This window comes from Aythya marila (genome assembly GCF_965140915.1).
Source record: "Aythya marila genome assembly, chromosome: 16".
Taxonomy (NCBI): Eukaryota; Metazoa; Chordata; class Aves; order Anseriformes; family Anatidae; genus Aythya; species Aythya marila.
This window is the reverse complement of record NC_139057.1, coordinates 6056917-6077820: the sequence shown is the minus strand read 5'-3', so window position 1 is coordinate 6077820 and position 20904 is coordinate 6056917. Positions and strand designations below refer to the sequence as shown.

Below are 20904 nucleotides of genomic sequence, written 5' to 3'. Positions count from 1 at the left end.
TTCTACATGGGTGAGCTCTGTGGGATGTGAGTCACCATGAGTCTGAGAACTGGTCCTCGCCAGGAATCCGCTACGTCTCAGGGTGAGCTGGGCCTTTCTGTACGGGCTGTCCAGCAGGGTGGAGGACACCTACTGACTGCTTGGAGTGGGACTGGTGTGGCTTGTGTTGTCCTGTGGTCTTTTCACATTGCCCCTTTCTTGGCACTCAGGGATGTTATGAGCCAAGATTCCCCTTGCAGCGATGCCAGCCCAGCCTGCGAGAAGCAGGACTTGCTTTTGGAGGCTGCCAGAAATGTGGGTGAGCCTGTGGAAATAACCTTTGCCTGTAGTCAAAGGTAGTAGGGAGCGGTGGTGGACGTGACTTCACTGTTGCCCACTGCTCGGCGTGAGTAACCAGTTCCATGCATTTCCATGCCAACCATTATTTTCCAGATGCAGTGACTAGCACGGTATTTTCCGTTTCCAGATCTTGTTTGTACTGGCACAATTTAAAATACTTTGAGTAATTACAGTGGTTCCTATAGTCAAACTGCTAGAGCAATGCATTCCCCTTGGAAGTTTCTTCTTTAGCTAGCAATTTTGGTAATGACAGTAATTCAGATAATCTATCCTCATGGCCTTGTGGCTTGCAGAAGTACAGGGCTTTTCCTCTGTAATGTAGCTATATATCCACCAGCCTATATATAGATACAGTATTCTAGATGTATTTAAGTGGACTTGACTGAGAAAATCCAGTCCCATTGCCACAAACTTTCTGTTACTCTTCATGTTAATGCAATCAAATCAACAGGGAAGGAAAGAGAAGGGGCAGAGGGGGAGCCTGGTAGGCGGCTGTGGGCACGGGCTGGCTGTATGGCCAGGCAGCTTTGGGGATTTGAGTGTGTGCCAGCAAAGGCTCCTTAAATTGCTGAGTGGTTCTGAATATGCTGGGCTTTTCCCTGGAGCTAGATGCACTGGATAGCGGCAAAAGAGCTCAAGGCACAGTGAGAAACCCATGGGTTGGTGCTGTGGTGTGCAGGACGGGTGGTCCCCGCAGGGATGAGCTGCCTGTGCCCGGCCAAACTCTGGGTTGTTCTGTTGCTCCCTACGAGTTAGGGATTTGGGCAGCTTTCTCATAAGGATGAGAGAGCCTCAATGAGTACAAGGCAACAACTTCAAGAAAAAAATTGATCTTCATTTTGGCCTACAACTCACAGCAAACAACAGTTTTAGCAGCCAAATATGACAAAATCCTATTGAACAGAGAAATTTCTTCTGTTTCTGGAAATGGCTGAACCCTAAAGCTGCTCTCATTTGCTGGTTAAGACTACTACTGATGGAGACACTGCTGAATTACTGCTGGGAGAAACTGGTCAGACAGATCAGAGGCAGACATCTCCCTTGGTGCACAATTATGTGCTGCTTGCTTTGAGAAGAGGCCAAAGCAAACGGGAAGCGGCAATTAAGGTAGGCACCAGCAAGGAAGACTTAAAGTATAGGGCACGGTGCTTATCAGTCATCACTGTACAGAAAAGGTCCCTCCTCAGTTTGACTAAAGAGGGAAGATCTGTAGCTCAATATTTTTGTGTGCGGATTGAGCTATTTTTCCTCAGAAGATTCCTCGTATGTAGAGGAGGGTGGGAGGAGCAGATGTTCATTGTAACTTTTGTGACAAATATTCTAATGTGAAAACCTGCTCAGCCCCTGACCCAGAACCCTCTTCAAATTGGTGTGTGCTTGTTAGACATGTGGCAAACTGTTCGATCCTGCCCTCCCCTCAGAGGCAAGGTACAGGGCTGGGAAGATTTGCCATGCCTTTGTGCAGTCAGCCTGTATGCTTTTGAGTAGGGGCTGACAAAACTGGGGGATCCTGAGCCTAGAAATAACTCTTGAGGTAACAACTGTCATACCAACAATACATCTTCCCAAATCACTTTTTTTAAAGTTTTAAGCAGTAAGTGCAGTCTTTGATACTCTGTGACTGGATAATGTATTGAAATTGCAGGAAAGAACTGCTCAATACTCAGCACTTCATGTCCAGGATGTTTGTGTCTCTAGTGTACATGGGAAATAGCATATTTCTGGTAATGCAATAACTTCTTACTGAAATCTAGCTGAATTCAGAATTGGTGTGTGAACAGGTACTAACATGTTTTGGTGACAGCCTTATCTGTAGGTTTTCTGCTACTTCACAGAGATTTGAAAGCCAAAGCTGAATCAAACTAAATATTGTTGTCACCTGGCTTCAGAAGCAGGAAGCATCAAACAGGATTGTCAAAGCCCAGGTGGCAGCAGGACGGGTGAGGGCCAAATTGCTTGTGTCTGTGACACCTGTAGATAATGTATGCATGGAAGCATTGTGGAAGGTATTTTGGAGGCACAGCAGAGATGTTGTTATGTTCCACCTTTGCATGTACTTGTAATACAGGGCAGTTGCATCTCCAGTTTGATTCACAGAAATATGTTATCTGGCAATAGGAGAGTATGCTTTTTTCTTTTTTTCCCTCCAATTTTCTGGTTTTGGGCTTTGCTTTATGCTATTGTAGGTGGTGAAGCCCTTTCCCAAACCTAGTGTGGAGTTCAACTCTCCAGTTCTTCGGATAAGATTCTTAGCTTGACTACTAAGTCAAGCTACCCTACTTTTCTTAATTATATGTATGCACTTATTAAAAACAAACAAAACAAGTAAACATGTATATGACTGCAAAGGTATTCAAAGCACAGCAGCGGTGAGGTCTTGGCAAAGCAGGCCAAGAGCTGGAAAATTTGTCAGTTCAGGAAGATGACTCGATGTTAGTGCTGGAGAAACAAACATCAGAAGGGTTGAAGCTTGCTTATTTGCAAGTGCTGGAAAGTGGCTGCCTCCCCAGAGTCTGGTCCTCTGCTCTGCAGCCACACAGTACAATACACTTCCCAATATTCACAGAAGAGGGGTGTCTTGGGGGATTAGTTGTGGCTTGCAAGGAGCCACAGAATATCAGTCCTGTGCTTGGCAGATCAGCCAGGGACTGACCTCAATGGCAACAATTCTCCTGGCCTGCTCAGCTCTCCATCTACTCTGAGGGTATTTCAAGAGGAGGTAGGTAAACCACCATGTTGATATTTCCCTGGTCTTCTACTCCTTTTCAGAAAGGGAAGGAGGATGCATGTGAGAAGACACCAGAGTATGTCTGGCACATGGTCTGGAAATGAAGCGAAAGCAGCTCCAGTATCCTGCAGTGTTGGTGGGGATGTTTTCCGTTTCCTTACAGCCTGAGAGGTGCTGCAGCAGAAAAGCAGATCTGCTTCCTCAAAGACTGTCACTCCCATCTGGAGAACAGAAGCATTGACCTATGTGTTTAACTTGCTGTTAGCCTCCTGCATCTCCCAGGAAGAAGTCTCCATCTCTTCTAACTTGAGGCTCTTTGCCCAAACAACAGGTTTCTCAAGGCTTGTTCTTGAGCCATGTGAGAAACATGGAATAGGTTAATGCAAAACACAGTCGTCCTCCTTTTTAACTATACCGATGAAACGGCTTTGAAGATGGTGTTTTGCAAGTCCTAATTAATAGGACTGTCACTGTGACTCCACACTGCTACTGCAGAGGAACCAGGCTGTCGAGTGCCGTGTGTCTCTGAAGATGCACAGCTTGCCCTGGTTGCGATGTTTTTTTTATTGAGCATCTTGCTCTCAGCTGCTACTAGAAGCAGGAAACATCACAAAGCTGGGAAGAGCTGATACAGTTTGTGCCTTGGATTGGTTCTGCTTTCCACCTATTCCTGCGGTGCTGCAGGTATTGCAGCAGCTCTTGGAGGGGAGCTGGCTGCCGTACCTGACTAAGGACTGAAATGATTGTGACTCAGCAACAAGAACCACCAAGCAAAGCAGAGGAGGTTTGGGCCGGGGTACTTCAGTCTAGAGCCTAGTCTTCATCCCCAAGCACACTGACCTCAGGAAAGTCCATTACTGCTTCTCTCACCTGTGGACCCAGTAGGAATTGTTGGATGTTGGGACCACACTGTACTGGCTCTATTGAGTGTGGTCTGAGCACATCCCCACTGGTATGGGCTATGAAGAGCTTTGTTTTTCTGCAACCCCAAAATGCAAAGTTTTAAAAAAATATCTGGAAATAAACAGTTATATGATCCACTGAAATTCATAACAAAGGACAAATTGAATCCTTCATGCTGTGTAGCAGCCATAAATAAAGGTTTTATGGCTGAGAAGTTGTAGGCAATGTTCCAGCAAAATTGGATTTATTCCCTCCCCACCCCCTGCAATATAAATCTCTGGAAATGGGGGTTCCAGGGGCTGTTCTGACACAACGTTAACTGCAGCTTCTTAAACCAGACTCCCTGCCAGTATTTATAGTCCACGTTCTGCGCATGGTATGTGTGTATATTGCTGCACCAGCTTTTTACAGTTGATTTCTCAGTAGTCATGTGAAACCAAAACAACTGATGGGCTGAACTTGAAATTGCTTGTGTATTACTTCAATTTAAAAAAAAAAAAAAAAAAAAAAAAGAAAAAGGGGAGGGGTATTTCTGTCCTTCTGTTAGGAAGAAGATTGCTTGATTCAAATTCCTCCAAGTCAACAGTGGCCCAACCTCCATGAGTGTTGTGGCTTTTTCTCCCCAAGACCACTGGCCAGGTTTGCAGTAGGACCCTGTGAGACTTTACTGGCTGTTTGTACACTCACAACGTGAGCAGCTGTGCGCTTCTCACAAAAGTCTGGTCCCACCTCTGCTTGCTGTCTGCTCAGAGATCTAGCCCTGAGGTTTCATAAAACAAGATCTTGGAGTAACGAAGTCCTGAAACTGAAGTCCAGCCAGGTGGTTCCCTGCTAAGGAAGAACAAACTGTGCAATTCACTGCATTTAAGAGCTAGATTTTTAGCTTCAGGATCTAAGTACTGGTCAGTGATGCCAGCAGATCACTGAGAAATGAATAAAGAAATGGGGAAGAGAACTCTTCATTTGTCTGTTTTGGGGTAGTGGAGTATGTTCATTTGTGCTGCCTTCTTGTATGCACAGTATAATCAAAAATGGAAGCTGTGATGAGGAATTTGTTCTCATTAAGCAATTGTCCAAATATCTTCTTTGAGAGGCTGACTAGTGCTTCTGCACAAGTGAGACAGATGTAGAGCCAGCGACCTCTCTGCTCTTGTCTACAGCTTGTTACAAACACTGAACAAAATGGCTTAAATTGTTGGGACTTGAGAAAAGATATCTTTGAGCTCTGACCCTTCATAACAGAATCCAGACACTGAACCTTGCTTCCATGTATTTCATATGAGGCACCTGACACAGCAGCGACAAATAACGCTGGAGTAAATCCAGCAGCCCGGAGCAGTTTGCCTTCATTAGCCAAGGCAAAGGTCACACTGCTGGTGTCACTGCTGGTGTCTGGCCACTACCGGGGCTGTCGCCTGCCCCAGGCCTTCATGGAGAGCTTGTGCAATGGAGGTGAGGGGCAGGAACAGGGACAAAAGGCTCTTGATGCTTCTAATGGGGCTTTTTGTACCCTGCAACTGCAGTAACTTCCCAAACCTCAGTGTGCTGACTTGGGAATTTAGCATCAGCCTCAAGTTCTGGGTGTGAGCTACAGGTGCTGACACACTGAAGCATGACAGGTCTGAGGTCCAGGCACCCCTTCCTTTTTCTCTTAAGAGCCACCTAAAATAAGACCATTAGGCCCAAGTTATCAGTAGCCCAGAGCTGTTAACTCTGGAGTCCCTTCAGCTCCCAGTTCAGAAAGGCTAAGTGCATGTTTCTAATTATGTGGATGTTGCTGCGAATACAACCACTCACCCCCCAGCCCCAGACACAAATGCTCCATTCCCCAAATTACTGCTGACTGCCTGGGATTGGGTTTTATTGCAGACAAGCAAAGCCAATTTTGGGGGGGTGAGGTTAATTCAAGCAGCCCTCTGTAGGGCTTTATCCTGCAAATGGTTAAATGCTTAACTAGGCAAAATGCTCTAAAGTTAAAGTGTAAAGCTATGTTTCTAAGGGTTTGTGGGACTGAGACTGAAGTTCCTTTTTCTCCCCTAATTTCCACTGTACTTTTCTCTGGAAGAGAAGCTGATAAATGTAAGCCCAAACTTCAGCTGTCTAAAGACTACACTTTCTTCATTGATGGAATGAATCCAACCATCAGGTGGCAAACATCACAGTGTCACAATAAATCTCAAAATGTTAAAATTCAGTCCTCTCCTACTGCCTGGTCAGCGAACAGACCCTGGGGAAACAATAGTGTGCATGTTGGGAAACAAACCAGCACATTAAATGTGTTATCATGAACTTCTGCTCTTGCTGCTGACTTAGGAATATGAATTCTGCATTAAGCAGAAGGGAATAGATATTTTTATTTAAAACAGAGTAACTCAAAGAGGCCGTAATAACCCATGTTGCTTTTGTGCTGGGGTAATGAATGACTGTAGTATAAAGTGGTCCTAGTTTTTGCCTCAAGCTCTTGTCAATCATTACCTGATAAATAAAAACTTCAAACAGGCTCCTTTTACTTTAATTGGGTAGAATTTCTCTGCAAAGGAAGGCTGAATACAGTGAGTAATGTGTTTGCGGCAGCAGTGGAAGTCAGCAAGCAGGGTATTTGGACGGAAACCTACAGTGGATGCGAATTCTGAACTCAAAAGATGAGTCCCTTTGGTTTTACTTCATGCAGAAGTTTCTGTTCCCATCGTTGGCAGGGCTGAATGGATTGAACGGAGCTGTAGAGGAAATCCCGTGGTCCTTGGCACCACCACTGAGCTCTGCTTGTGCTAGCCCTGCTCTCTCTGTATTTAGGCTTTACAGCTGACACTTCCATAAAAAATCAGGAATCTTAAGATTACACTAAAGCTCACTTAAATCATTATCTTTTATTATATGAACCTTGGCAGCAGCAGAGGCAGTTTCCCGTGTAAGGACCAAGGGTCCTATTGTCAGCACTGGAACAGAATTAAAACAGCTCAATTAAGCAAACATAACATCCTCAAAGTTTGGCCCGAAAGAAGTTAAAATAACTGATCTATGAAATGTTATAAATGTGCTTTAAAATGTCATTACTCAGATAAATCTAGCAGTTCTGAAGCTGGCTCACTCCAGTTTTATGGCCCTGCCCGTTTATGGCTGCATACGTATTCATGTCAAGAATTCCTCTTCCAAAACAGTAGATGAAGACAAAGCCACAGTAGCGCTGCGGACTGACGGGAGGCTGCGAGGAACTTGGGAACAGAGTCTTGGCTCCCGGGCTGGGAAAGCTGCTACGGAGCCTATCCAGCAAATTGTGTGTGTTTGTGGCAGAGCTGGAAACCAACTGGTATTTCACGATGTAAGGCTGGATGTGTTGAAGTCGGTGGTAAAGCTGCTCTTGGCTGCTCTATAGTAACTAAGACCGGTGCTGTAAGGCGCAATTTCTTATTTTTTCTTCCCCTTGCTGGAACCACCTCTGACTTAAAATGGGCTTAAATGTGGAGGATTTGGTCCATACTGAGAAATACCAGAAGGCCCTCCTCCTAAAACTAGTCTAGACATAGAGTCTGGACAGACTTCAGTTAGGTCAATAAGGCCTTTCCACTGACACTTTGCTGGACTTTGGATCAGCGCATCAAACATTTCCTTACGATCTGTAATCACTTGTGAAAGATGGCAGTGCAGCTTCAGAAAGCTGATGATTTAAGTCGCTGGATCAGCAAATACATCTATGTAAATTGGCACTACTCTGCTCACAGTTCAAAGTGAACAAGAACCCAAAAATTGCTGTTATGCCCCGAAGATGTAATGTTTAGTTAATACAGGGATTTAGACCATTATTTTTTTCAGCTGCCTCCATAGCAATGCAGTGTGGTATCCACAGTAGGAAACCTCATGCCAGCAGCATCTCTAAAATATGCTAAAACAATCTAAATTAGAAAATGTCAGCTTCTTGGCTGATGTTCCTTTGGAGTTTCTTCTTTCCTTTCTTGTGCCTCTAAATTTTATTGGGATGACTAAATCTCTGAACTATGTTAGCAGTAAACAGAACTAATTTACCCCCTGCTTCTTTGAAACAGCTGCTGACAGCTGCACTATAATTCAATCACGGATCTTTGCAGTGCAGGCTGCAAAACATATTCATATTTTCTCATATTCTTTCCTCTGTTGTGTTTGGACTGGAGGCGCCGCACCAAACAGCGACGGGCTGATTTTGCCAGTACGGAGGGGTTGATCTACGTGAAAACAGAGGATCCAGGTGAAATGTTGCCCGGCCAAAAAGGTTCTTTGAGTAAAGGGAGAATAACCACACAGATACACAGTGTTGTTGGGATATCTTTTGTAAAATTGCAATGATTTATTTTACTAGTTTGTACAAAAGGCTTCTGACAACTGCTCTATGAAAAGAACCAGAAATGTGTATGCATTTTTGCCAACTGTTAATAAATATCTTCTTAAATAAGGAAACAAATGTTCTTAGGAACTGAGAATCATTTTTCCTGGATGTGATTGAAAAGGAATTCAGAGATGGAAATAAATAATTCTTCTTCCGCTTTTGTGACAACTATTTACATAAAAATGTACAAACAGTGAAGCTGATGTTGAGCCTAGCAACAGAAATCCTATTATGTAAAAAAAAAAAAAAAAGGCAAAACCAAAACAAACAATCCCCACATAATATTTAATATATGAATCCTATACAGCAAGATACCGTGGTCCAAGTTAAAAATGCAATACACCGACGCAGTGACCACCAACACTGAAACACCCGCAAGAAAAACTAACCCTTGTCTACTAAATAGTGGAAGTTGAGGCCCGATTAGCTTCGCACTTCGCAGGCAGCACCTTAACTTCCTTTAGGAGCCTTACAGAAGCACTGCTGTGTATGCGTATGGCAAAAGGCACTTCTGATCTGTGCGATGCCAATGCCTCGCTCTACATAAGAGATGCCCTGGGGGCGGTTTTGATGTGGCAGTTTGCTGGAGAGGTCTCGTCTGCAGGCTGCTGGGAGAGATGCTCTTTGGCATCAGCTCTTGTCCTGCGTTTGCTGTAACTATTTGGCCAAATCTCACCTTGTGCCAGGTAGGGAGCTTGCTGGAGTTGGGCTTGCAGAGTGTGTGCTGCGGGTCCTGCAGGTGTTTGAGTTGCCTGGTTTGGAAGCAGGGCACGCCTGGCAGTCCAAAAGCTACCAATACCATGGGGAGACGTCCACTTTCCCATAAGCCTAATCCTGCTGCCAGGAAAACTGCTGGGAAAACACCAATTGACTTGAATGCGATTAGAATTAGACAACCAGAAACAAGTTTCCAATTTATTTCATAGCGAATAATCTTTTTGCTCTACAGAGCGATCCGGGGCCAAGTTCACACTGTGGCTGCATCGCCCTGTCCCCTTGGTGTGCAGAGAAACCCAAATCCAAGCATTTATTATGTTCTGGACCCAACTGTTGGAGGTTCAGCTTTGCATTTATTATGTTCTGGACCTATCTGTTGGAGGTTCAGCTTTTTGAAGTTTGGGATTTAGAGCTGAGTATGCTGAGGACCTGGCCTTTAGTAGGACAGAATTTTCTTTTTTTTTTTTTTTTATCTCCCTGGTGAAGTTTGTGCCAGTCCTGCTTTTGTTATCTCAATGTATGATAAAGCTTTGGATCGGTTTGTGACTGGTTACTGCTCCTCTCTGGTCTTATCGCAACAACTTTAATGGAGTTGTAATTACATAGGTGTGATGTTTGTGTAACCCATGACTTTAAAGAAAGAAAAAGAAGAGCCTTGAGGGGATGTTTTCTTACCCCTGGTTTCATCTTGTAGATGTGGCTAGTGAAAGTGATTTTTAATTTTTATTTTTTTAGAGTTGAAACCAATAATAGAGCAGTGTCTCAGTATCATAATCAGTGGCCTTGGGAAGTAAGGTGTCCTGTCAGGTTTCTGTCTGGGTTGGCGTGGTGCTGGGTGTATGTCCCAGCTTACAGCACCTTCTGTACGCCAGCCTCCACATTTTTGTAAAAGTGTTGGAACTTGTTCTGTCGTTGAAGTCAATGGATATTTTCCAAACAGGAGCAGGATCTTTATCTCTCTTTCACAACTCTGTAACTGCTTAGGATACCCCAGCTAGCACTAGGTTTAATCCCAAAATGTTTCTTAACATTGTGCTGCTTTCCTGTTTCAAGTTCATAGCAAATTCAAATTCTTTCTGGTTGCTAGAGGAAATTTTCCCGTGTTGACAAAAAAAAAAAAAAAGTATACCCCAAAAGTCTTGCTCTTGGGAGTTATTTTCTTCATTTCTTTTGCTTGCCAGTTAGAAAATTCTTTATTTTCTCTTAGACTGATTTGGCCTTTGAACTTGAATCAATCCAGATATAGCTTTTGCTACTGCAGTTTAAAACTGGAACTTGCATCTAATTAATCTTTGCTTCTGCTGATGAAATTGAAGCAGAGGAATGGAAGTAACAATTCTCTAACAAAATACCTGTTCCATCCAGGTATCTTTTGCTCACTTATTTTATTGCAAACTGTGTGTTACAGGAACTACAGATGTTTAATAGTCACAGCACGTTCTCACCTTGGATAGATTATTAGCTTTTAATTCATAATCAACACTCGTGTGTTTGCAATTTCTGAAAGAGTCGTTTGCAGAAGTATGTACTGTAGGAGCCAATTTTGTAGGCAGATTTGGTTTTAAATGGTTTGTCTGGCTTGTTTCAGTTTACAAGCTCATTGTCTGTAATAAACTAAAACAAAATGTGTTCAAATGCCACTTAGATGCAGAAACTGTTCCATTGTCTGAACTTTCAGAAGCCCAGTCCTAAAAACTGTTTGGGATTTTTTTAAGCCCGCTGCTGCAGTGCTAACCTTTTCCCCTCCCCCAGCGATCCGTACAAAACCCACTCTTTACAAATCACTTTTTTCTTCCATTTTTTTCTTTCTTTTACAAACCTAATGACAGCCACATGCTCGTACCACCATGTTCCTGTACTTTTTTAAGATAACGTTGGAGCTGTCATCAAAGTAGAGCACTGAGATGGCATTGAGTTGGGTAGGAGCACAGCAGGGTTTCGGCACAGTCTCTGGGTTTATAAAGTGAACCTGGGGAATTAAAGCAGAAGCACGTTAAGATATATTTTCCTTTCTCCTCCCCCAAAGTTTCTCTTTCCCAGGCAGCCCGCTCAGTCAGACATGTTTTGAACACCTGGCTTTGTGTACAAATGTCTTGAGATGTCCCCTGCATGTATGGAGGCTGACGCACGCACCCAAGTCAGATCTAGTTGGAAATCTTTCAGTGAAGCAGGTTTTCATTAGAAGATTCCCATTTGTCAGAGCAGTCAGAGTTCTGCAGAAGCATACCAGTTACGATAAACTCTGCGGGACATGTGGACGAGATTTTGTGAGCAACCCCATGGGTGCTGGGCATGGGGCCCAGTCCCTGGAGCTGGCAGCACCGAGACCCGGTCCGCACCAAGGGCTCTTGGGTCCCCGGCTGCAGGACCTCTGAGGAGAGGGGGGAAAGCGACTAAAAACCAATCCTCCAGGAGAAAATACTATGAATTTTCTTCCCTTGGATATGTAGATGCTTCTAGCTTCCCTAATGCTTTCTGCAGTGCTATCCTTAGATGTGTATAGGGCACGGGATGTGGGTGAAAAAGCAGAGTGAGCCTCCTTGTGCCCTACGGACCTGGGCAGGGGACCGGGGCTGTGCCAGGAGGGTGCCCGAGCAGGACAGCTGCAGCTGCTGCCCCGCCAGGGTGCTGGGGACTGGCGTGTCCCCTGGCCCTGCCAGCTACTGCAGTGCCTTGGCTTCGCCAAGGCAGCTGGGGCCACCAAGGGTCTCCCAAAGCGCCGGCGCTGTCATGTGGACGCGCTGGCTCGGGGCTCCCATCTGGACGTCTTTGCACAACTTCATAAAACAAATACACCCACAGAGCAGCTGGGCTGTGGAATTTCGGGATTCACTGACCCCTTCCTCAGCCTGCCCCCAAATCCACTTCTGGCGGCAGCACATGGTGCGGGTCCTTACGGAGTTTTTCCAGGAGATGTTGATAATGGGTCTCACATCCTGCGCTTCCCTCCCGTGCAGTGGGACTGTACCACCATTAAGATGCCTATCACAGGGCCCCTTTAAACTAGAGAGAGCATGTCAATGCTTGCAGCAAAGAGAGGGTAATTCCTAGCCAACTATTAATTCAGGCCACTTGGCTAGACATGTTTAGCCAGATGCTGCAGGCATCTTAAAGAGCTAATGCAGACCTTCCTTCTCGTGTTAGCTCAGGGATCCTTTTTGGTATAAACTTATTGCTGAGTAGCACCTAGCAGAAATAACTGTACCACAAGCTCCGTGACACCTACCAGTGTCTGCACAATGGCATGATTTGTAGCATTCATGTACGAATTCAAGGGGAAAGCACATTCTCCTTCACAGTAATACGCAGCATAGCCCTCTGGAGCGATGATCCAGTCCTTGATTAATTGAAGACATTAGATTGTGGAGAAAGACAGAAATATTGTGCAGTGAAACACAGAGTAGAATGACACATAAATCTATCAGTTCATATGTCTGCATACAATTACAGGAGCTTGCAAAACAAAAATCTGGCACACTGGCCTCTCTAGCGCTGTCCTACACACCTCTAAAGGAGCTGCTCTTCATCGGGTGGCATCGCCTCCCTGGGGTTGTTCAGGGAAAGGTTGGACACGGTGCTTAGGGACAGGGTTCAGTGGGTGACACTGGTGGTAGGGGGATGGTTGGACCAGATAATCTTGGAGGTCTTTTCCAACCTTAATGATTCTGTGATTCTAAAGTACTCGTACACCCCGACTTTGCAGAAGCACTTCTTAAGCATGCTAAAGGCAATACGCATTTTTTTCCTGCAGGGGAGGGAAATCCACATACTGGCTTGATCTCTAGCAGCCTGCCAAGGGACTTGCAGCCCAGCTGGCACCAGTGACGCAGAGCCCTTACCTGCCACCCCAGGTCCCTGAAGCTGACGTAGAGCTCGTGCTTCTTGCAGGCCTGCCGCTGGTCACTGCTGCTGTTCTCTGCGGGGAGCGGGGCTGTCAGCACGGGCTGCCCCCAGCCCTCAGCAGCACCCAACAGGGAGCAGGCGGCACTGCTCAGCTGTTGTGCTTGCTGCTTTCTTTTAGTCATTTTCAGTTTCTCATGCTTTAGTCATAAAATATAAAGTGCAAAAATCCAAAGACACCCTGGGAACACCCCCTCCCTCCCTGCTTCCTTTGACCTCATGTTGGCAAAACCCAGGTATCTCAGAGGATTGCCTGCTGTATTAAGGAGAACTTGTGCGAGGAGCAATGGGGAACAGCAACCTTTAACTCTTTTCTGCATTCTGAACTGTGCATGACAATTGCACCTTCAGGCCTACAAAGGCAATGTGGTGACACGAAACTAATACTAAACCTCTTTGTGCAGCTGTAACCGGAGTACAGCCGGTGACAGCGCTTTGTGGTGAGGCCAAAGAACAAAGCACGGGTCTGAATTGTGGATCTGAGCACCCACAGCTGTCAGTGTAGTTCTAACGTTGTGTTCATCCTGGCCATATAGCCTGATGTCACACCTTGTGCCTGGGGTCCATCTCCTTCCCTCTCTTGCAAGCTCTTTCCATCCAGCAAAATGCTGGAGGAGCGGAGCTGGAATTTGCCACTGCCCTCAAAGGAGCTCGTCCCATGCTGCGGCTCCTTTTGGGGAGGTCACTGAGGGCCTGCTACTCTGAGGTGTCTCATAATTAAGCCACGTTTCTATTTTAAATGCCTGGAGCTTTTCTTCCATACTAGGACATGCAGCTTCCCCCAGAATGGCTGCAGCTATCCTGAGCAAGGAATGGGCTTTTCCTCTTCCAGGCAAAACTTCTGGAATTACTAAACTTTTGGGGCTCAATTTAAAATTGCATCCTCTTGAAAATGTACAGCATTTTGATTCAGATCCGCTGAAATACCTTATTGTAATGATCGCTTATTTGTTTTAAAGTAATTATCTTAAATTTCATGATAAGAATTTATATGGGAGATTGTTTAGATGGCTTTTTTTTTTTTTTAATTGGATTAGGATATCCTTCGGTTGAACGCTGTTTCAAAGAAAAAATATTTTTCTAATTTTTTTTGGAATAATCCCTAATATCAAGTAGTTTCAGACCAGCAACAGAAAACAAGTGGTAGACCAAAGAGACAACAAACAGCGTTGAGAATGGGCAAAACTGTTCCCATCTAGTGTCAAGTCCAGCGGAGCGTTATCCCACACCTACAAACACCGACCCAACGAACCTCCCTGTACCTGCGATGTTGGACACCCGGAAAGCTTCCTGGTTCTTTGGTGTTTTGGATCGATTCTGGCTCCTTTGCTTCCCTCCCGTGGAGCGAATGCTGCGGAGATGAACCTCGGTGGCTTTGAAGAAGGCTACTGTGAATGGCTGCTTGTTCTGCGGGCCGTGCCTCCCAATGAGACCTGCCAGTTTGGGGTTGATGCTTTGCCCTTAAAAATAAAACAGAGTTAAGCAGGATTGTGGTAAGTTCCCATTTTCAGCAGGCCCGGTGAATAGTCCAAGGAGAAGAGCTGCTGTCTGGTCCATAACGATGATTCCTAGGCACGTCCGTAGCCACCAAGGGCCTGGACTTAATCGGTAAAGCTGCTTCTGACAAGAGCAGCTTAGCACAGCTAACTTCATTTTATATCTGCATGTAAAAGTTAAATAAAATGCTCCTACATATAATTATTTTACCCTAAATCCGCTTAGCATTAACTTTTCCTGCATTCTTTAGAGGGGTTTCTTTAAGTTCACCAGCCTATAATTTGAAGTGAGCCTGTAAAAGGAACCATAAAACTGAGCCCATAGGAACACTAAATTCCCACTGGAAGGTTATTAACTTAAAATAAAAATGCCTTATATGAAATGTTGTCAGAGTTCCAGATACACTGCAGCTGAGAGGAGCAAATAGTTCAGATATCAGAAGATGTCACACTTATTGCTGTGTCTCACCACTACTGTATCCCATAACCTCATTTCAAAGCCATTGATGGCCATGTGTGCTTCCTTCATCCCGGACTTCTAAATTAATTTTATTTTTGCTGAAAGTTCATTAGGTGGTTTTGCTGTAGAATGAAATCGTTGTTCACAAAAGACGCGAGGAGCAGGTGGCAGCACAATATTGAACATTTCTCCCTGTTCTCTCCAAGAGTGTCTGGGTGCTGCTGTGAAATGGAAGGGGGATATCCAGATCTCCAGTTCTACTGAGGACTGAAGTTAAGTTACGTCAGTAGTTCTTGTGATCCTTTTTGCTAAGGACAGAGCTGGGCCTTGTCAGTCACGAATCAAATAAGCCAAAGGATGGCCGGCAGTTTCTGAGAGAAGCCCTGAAAGGCACCTGACCATGAAGAGCAGCTGAGGGACTTGAGAGTTCCTAAAAAAATCTCCTTACCTTGCTGGCTTCGGACTACTGTGTAAAAAGAACCTGGTAACCTGAAATATTTAATGTAATAAACAATGTAGGTAATTTTCTACAACTCCTGTTTTTAAAATGAACAAAGTAAATGCCAAGGGAGTGGCCTGTGACAGATTTAAAAAATACTGTATTTAGGGAAATGTTTGCATCTTAGCTCTTGAATATGGCCAAAGGTTGGTAAATGTGACGGGCCCCAGAAAAAGGGGCTGTGGTCAAAGGTCTAGGCCAAGAAGTGGAGCAGCCTCAGCTGCAGTCCATTCCCCAGTTTTCTAAAAGCCCGCAGCCCCATGAGCAAGTGCCAAGCTGCAATATTTGGGATTTGTGGAAAGAACAGGCTCAGGAGAGGGTTTTATGGGACTGCCTGGTGTGACCAGGTCCCACAGCGTGCCATGGGCAGGGGAGCGGGGCCAGGCCGTGCAAACCAGATAAAGCAAAACAAATATTGGGAAGGGGCACCAGGAAAGCTCAAGCTAAATGAGCAAGTGCAGAAATTTGTGTATGTAGGTTTCTATGTGGACATACAGCAACTTCTTCAGCTGAAGCTCCTTGCTGGAAACTTGTCCAAACAGTTTTCATTTGAAACATTTGAGGCTGAGCCCACAAAGTGCTTAAGCAAGTAGCTAATGCTGAATATGTAAGTAGTTCCACTTGTGCTCGGGCTTTGCCAGATCGAAGCCTTATTTCCTGAAAACAAGCTCAGCTGAAGGAGCTCACTGAGTACGGTTCCTATGGCTTTTCTTGCCCCCTCAAAGAAGCCTTTTGCTTCTCTGAGTTGTTTACCCTTCCAAGTACATCTCTGGCTGTGGTTTTTCCAGAGAAAGTTATTTCACCTTTGCTGTGTCTCTGGAGATTTGGTCAGCGGTATGCAGCAAGGGGACCCAACTTCACACGGGTTTGTTTAGTGGATTTTCATTAGCATGGCAGTAAGTTCATCTGACCGATGAATTCCTCATTTAACACCACTGTGTTCAGGATCAGTATGATGCTTCCTTAGGGGAAAATAGGCATGCAGTACTCTGTATAAAGGTGGGAAAAATGCACTCCTTGGTTCTAACCTTCCTACACATCCAGAAAGTGAGGCTTAACACAAGGACATGTATATAGTCCCCATTAGACAATAATAAGCTTGTCCCAAAAGAACTACAGCTGTGCTCTTGAACCAGAGGGCGCAGCCTTATCTGCTTTTATGAAGCTGCTTTTTTGAAACTGTCATATATGGGATCTCAGGCAATAAACTAAGTAAACCCAAGAGGGTGCTTGCTGTTCCCATGTGCGGCTGCTGAGCAAGGCGTACTGGGTTGAGAGCTCGCTGCAGGCTACTGACTCACCCAGATGTTTTTTTGCTTGCAGCTTGAGCTGATCCCCATTTTCTATGAGCAAAAACCTCCCCTGTGATTCCACCCTAGTTATACATGTTGATAGACTTATTTGGCAAGACTGTAAAGGAAGACCAGTTAATTTCTTTTGTATAATTTCATCTGGACAGTACCCGTGATGGCTTTTTTTTTTTTTTTTTTTTTTTTTTAAGACTGTACTGGCTTCATGGTTGGAGATCTTTGTATGTAGGACAGCTACAAAGGAAAGATCTTTTTTACAATTCACTTAAAGCACTGGGGGTTGTCCAAGCATATAGTGTTGCATCAAAGTCCTGCTGTGTTTGCAGCATATGATTTTCATATGAAGTCCAGGTGTAAAAGCAGTTTTCTCGTTAGCATGCAGTTGGTCTAAATCCAAAAAGAAACTTGGGGAGCAAGGAAGGACATGTCCTTGCCATTCAAAATAGAAAGAAATATTCACGTGTATGGTAGAGAAATGCGAGAGCAAAGGTGTGCTGCCAGGGGACTCAGTCACAGAAGCCAGGCAGACAATCAGGCCCTGTATGTCTGTATTTACTTTTTAAATGCTGGAGTTGGCTTTCCTAACTTCAGCGACAGGCTGATTTAAGCATTTTGTTAATCTCTTTTGAGAAAGCAGCAAGTTACTTTTTACATTGTTTTGAACGTGTTTACAAATACAGCTGGATTTTTCAGGAACATAAACTACAGTCCCAATTTTCACCGAGTCCTATACAAATGAGAATGCCATTATTACTGAAACCGAGAATTTCCAGCTTTGAAGGCTCTCCCCATGATAGATCGGGCTGTATGCTTTTAAAAGAGCCCACTTGTGGTTGCTCCGGCAGAGCAGCTCCTGGGGCTGTGTGGTTGCAGCATTTCCCCGTGTGCAGGACCCTGACAAGCCTTGGCTGAAATCCGTAGCATATAAATGAATAGCTGGCTTCCTCAATGCTGAAAAAAGGGATTGACCTTTGCTGTAAAATCACTAGCTGAGGACTGGGGAGGAGGGAGTGATAAGGTTTTATGAGTAGAAGAGTGTGAGAGTGATGCTGTATTATCTGTAGTGTTTAAGAGATATTAAGCCTACTTCCAGCTAGTGCTTTCCTGTGGACTCCAGCCTGGGTCTTGGTTTTCCTCTGTGTGAACCAGAATTGGATGTGCCATGACTACGGACACAGTGTCTGTAATCCCAACTATTTCCTTTAGGAGGCAAAGTGAAAGCTAAAAGCAAGGACAAGTGTTTGAAAACAGGTTAAGCTTGTCCTGGCTGTTCGTTTTCCTTACTACTTTAGCTTGAAGAGTTAAGATTATCTCGTAAACCAGCCTGAATCTGAATCTTTGTGCAAAGATGGCAAAAGGCATCTGTCATTAGGGTGGGGACTGGTAACTTCCATGAAGAAGCTCCTGCTTTGTGTCTCTGAATGATCTGTGAATGCAGCAGCCCTGAGAGGGCAGGTTAAAACAAACCCTGGGCACCTTGCAGTGCACAGGTCTCACAAGAGTAAAATCGCCCTTCGGTGTGATGGCTGTTAGTTTGCCTGTTTCAAAATTGCTTCACAAAGTACTACCCACTGGAAATGTTCATAAAAAGCAATAGTAAATGTTATCATAGATGTGTATCTGGAGAATGAATTTCTACTGCTAGGGAGGAAACGAAAATGGTTCCTAAATATTTTCTGAATCTGAAAGTACTTCTGTGCCAGTTGATGCCAGCCTTTTACATCACTCAGCTTTGTCTTTCTACACATATCAAAGTTTCCTCCTCTCTCCTAAACTGGAATTGTCTCACTCAGAAAAATCTGAAGCGGTAGGCACAGGGAGCATGGCTGGAGAAACACAGGAGTGGTCCTGTTGTGCTCTGCCGCCAGCAGCCTATACACCCTGTGATGGGGATGTGTACGCAGCTAATGCTGACATGACTGCATAACAGATCCCCAGATAAAGCATTTGAGTACATCCTTAACCTGAAATATGTCTACAGACTTTATTTTCTAATCGTTATTTGTGCCTTAAGCAAATTCAGGAAAAACATACTCACGAAATCCTATTCAAAGAAAAGAAAACTGAATGCTTAAGGCTTCCCCTGGTTGAGATCATCTACCCGAAACGGAGACTCCTTGACGTTGCTGTCTGAAACTCACCGTCTATGCTTTCCACGGATAGCTGCAGGCCAAGATTGTGCTGTGGATTCACCACCCAGTGATTACTGGTTGCAGTAATGTCAAATACCAGCCACCCTTCTTCTGCTGCCCAGATTGTTCGAGAGTCGAGCAGGAACAAATCTGAGTCCCTGAAAAAAAAAAAAAAAAAAGTGCAATTTCTTGTTACCTGGGCTTTCCACTGGGGTCTCTCCAACGTTGACATGCCCGCATTAAGCAACGCGCTCGGTCGGCCATTCAGGAACAGGCACGATGCTGAAGCTGGGCTGGCGTGCTTTCCTACCTAATCACCTTCATATGAAGTGCTTTTCTTCTCTCTTTAAAAAAGGGAGGATGGGTTGAAGCAGAGTTGAGGTGGTTTTGGATTACTTTGCTGCTGCAGTTAACCTTAGAGCTGCTGATGCAACTTCAGAAGAAATGCTTGCCAGGCACAGATTTGCAAAATTATTGTTTGCATATGCAAACTTAGTAATTGGGCAGACAATGCTGCTCATTATCCTTTCCACACATAATTTCCTGACTTTTACGCATAATTGTAGCACTGGTGCAAGCCAGCTGGAACACTGTTGTGCATATATTAACATATGTAATGGTTTTTTAAATTCGTTCGTCTGAGGTTACAGATAATTGATTGAGGCAATAACCCTCTGCACAGTCACAGGTCTGCATAATGTTGGGTGGCAATTTCCTTTCAATTTGTTGCTTACATCTTTAAAAGGCCACTGCTGGATTATTCTGGTTGGAGAAATGAAAACAGAAGCTGAGAAAGATCGGGAATAGAGAGGATTTCTTGCATTTAAAAAGGGTGAAATCATTCTGGATTTACAAAATATTTCCTGGCAAATTTCTGTAAAATGAAAATTTGAGAAAACATGGGTTCTGTAAGGGAAGGAGCCTTCTCTTATCAGAAGTTAAGAAAGAGGTAAAACTTGATGGAAATAGTAACAGAATTGGATGGTGGCACACTTCTTTTATTAAAAAAAAAAAAAAAAAAAAGGCAACAACTTCAGAAGAACAAAGAAACCCGGTGGAAGTGTCCAGACAAGCCCTGTAAGAGCTGCTTCTGTACTTGTAGTGCACAAACACGATAACTTGTTTAAGTGTAATTATATCATTTTGAGTGAAGAAATATCCTTGGAATAACCCTTTCCAAATATCCTTGGAAAACCCTTTAATCGTGTCCTCAAAGCTTCAAGAAGGCCTTGCTAATTTTGTCACTATTGATTTGTCAGTGCAAATAACTATATATAACTAATATAACTATATATAACTAATTATAACTATAAAAGTAACATTTTTAACTTTGTTTATGCAGTGCCTCTTCTTTGCACAGAATATCAAGCAATCCGAATTGAATCCCAGAAGAGCTGTCAGCATAGGGCTTTTGTCTCTCAGATTTTAGTGATCATTTTCCCTGTGAGATACCAAGAAATTAGAGGCTTTTGTCCCACAGAGCTGACTCAAAACAGAAGCAGAGTTTTATTGCGATGTTTTTTGCTATCTATACTTTCAACCTTTGTGGGCCAGGGCATGTAAGAAATGATGGCTTTCCTCTCTGAGCTAGTAAGTGTCACTGCCTCTAGCTCTGTGTGGGCTTACAAGAAATTAAACTTCTGAAATTAGTTCCTTCAGAGCACGTGAGCACATCATCGAGCATGTGTAAAAGGAGGATCTGTCGTTTCCCCAGCAATTCATTTTTAAATGAAAGCATTTTGCTTTCCTCTAAATAAAGTTTTGGTCTGTGGAAGAAGCCCTACATCAGAACTGACCTTGCTGTAACACCTCCTTGCCAGCTTGAGGGGTTCTATGAGGAGTATTTTGGTGGATGTTTGGGCAGCCATGGCTCAGGAAGGGGCTGTGGTGCAGGCGATGGAGAGGCTCAGCCCAGGTGCTGGGATTTACTCAGCTCCACTGGGTGCCCCCAGGACAGCTGAAGACAAACGGTGCAGATCACCCCTCCCTCCATGTGTGCGGTCCTTACAGGAAGGTATGATGCTTGAGCACAAGCCGGGGGGGCAGATTTCCTGGGGTTTCAT

General features: G+C 44.3%; 1 protein-coding gene across 1 annotated transcript in view; it reads right to left on the bottom strand.

The window, feature by feature from the left end:
* Positions 1-8248: 8248 nt before the first annotated feature.
* Positions 8249-20904, bottom strand: part of BMP7 (bone morphogenetic protein 7) — a 46270-nt gene continuing 33614 nt past the window's right edge. The window contains exons 3-7 of the mRNA XM_082773623.1: positions 18851-18999; positions 14207-14404; positions 12884-12960; positions 12271-12381; positions 8249-11013 (exon numbers count right to left, since the gene is read on the bottom strand). Of these exons, the coding sequence (XP_082629749.1) occupies positions 10864-11013; positions 12271-12381; positions 12884-12960; positions 14207-14404; positions 18851-18999 (685 nt within the window). The 3' untranslated portion in view covers positions 8249-10863. The remainder of the gene's footprint in view (positions 11014-12270; positions 12382-12883; positions 12961-14206; positions 14405-18850; positions 19000-20904) is intronic.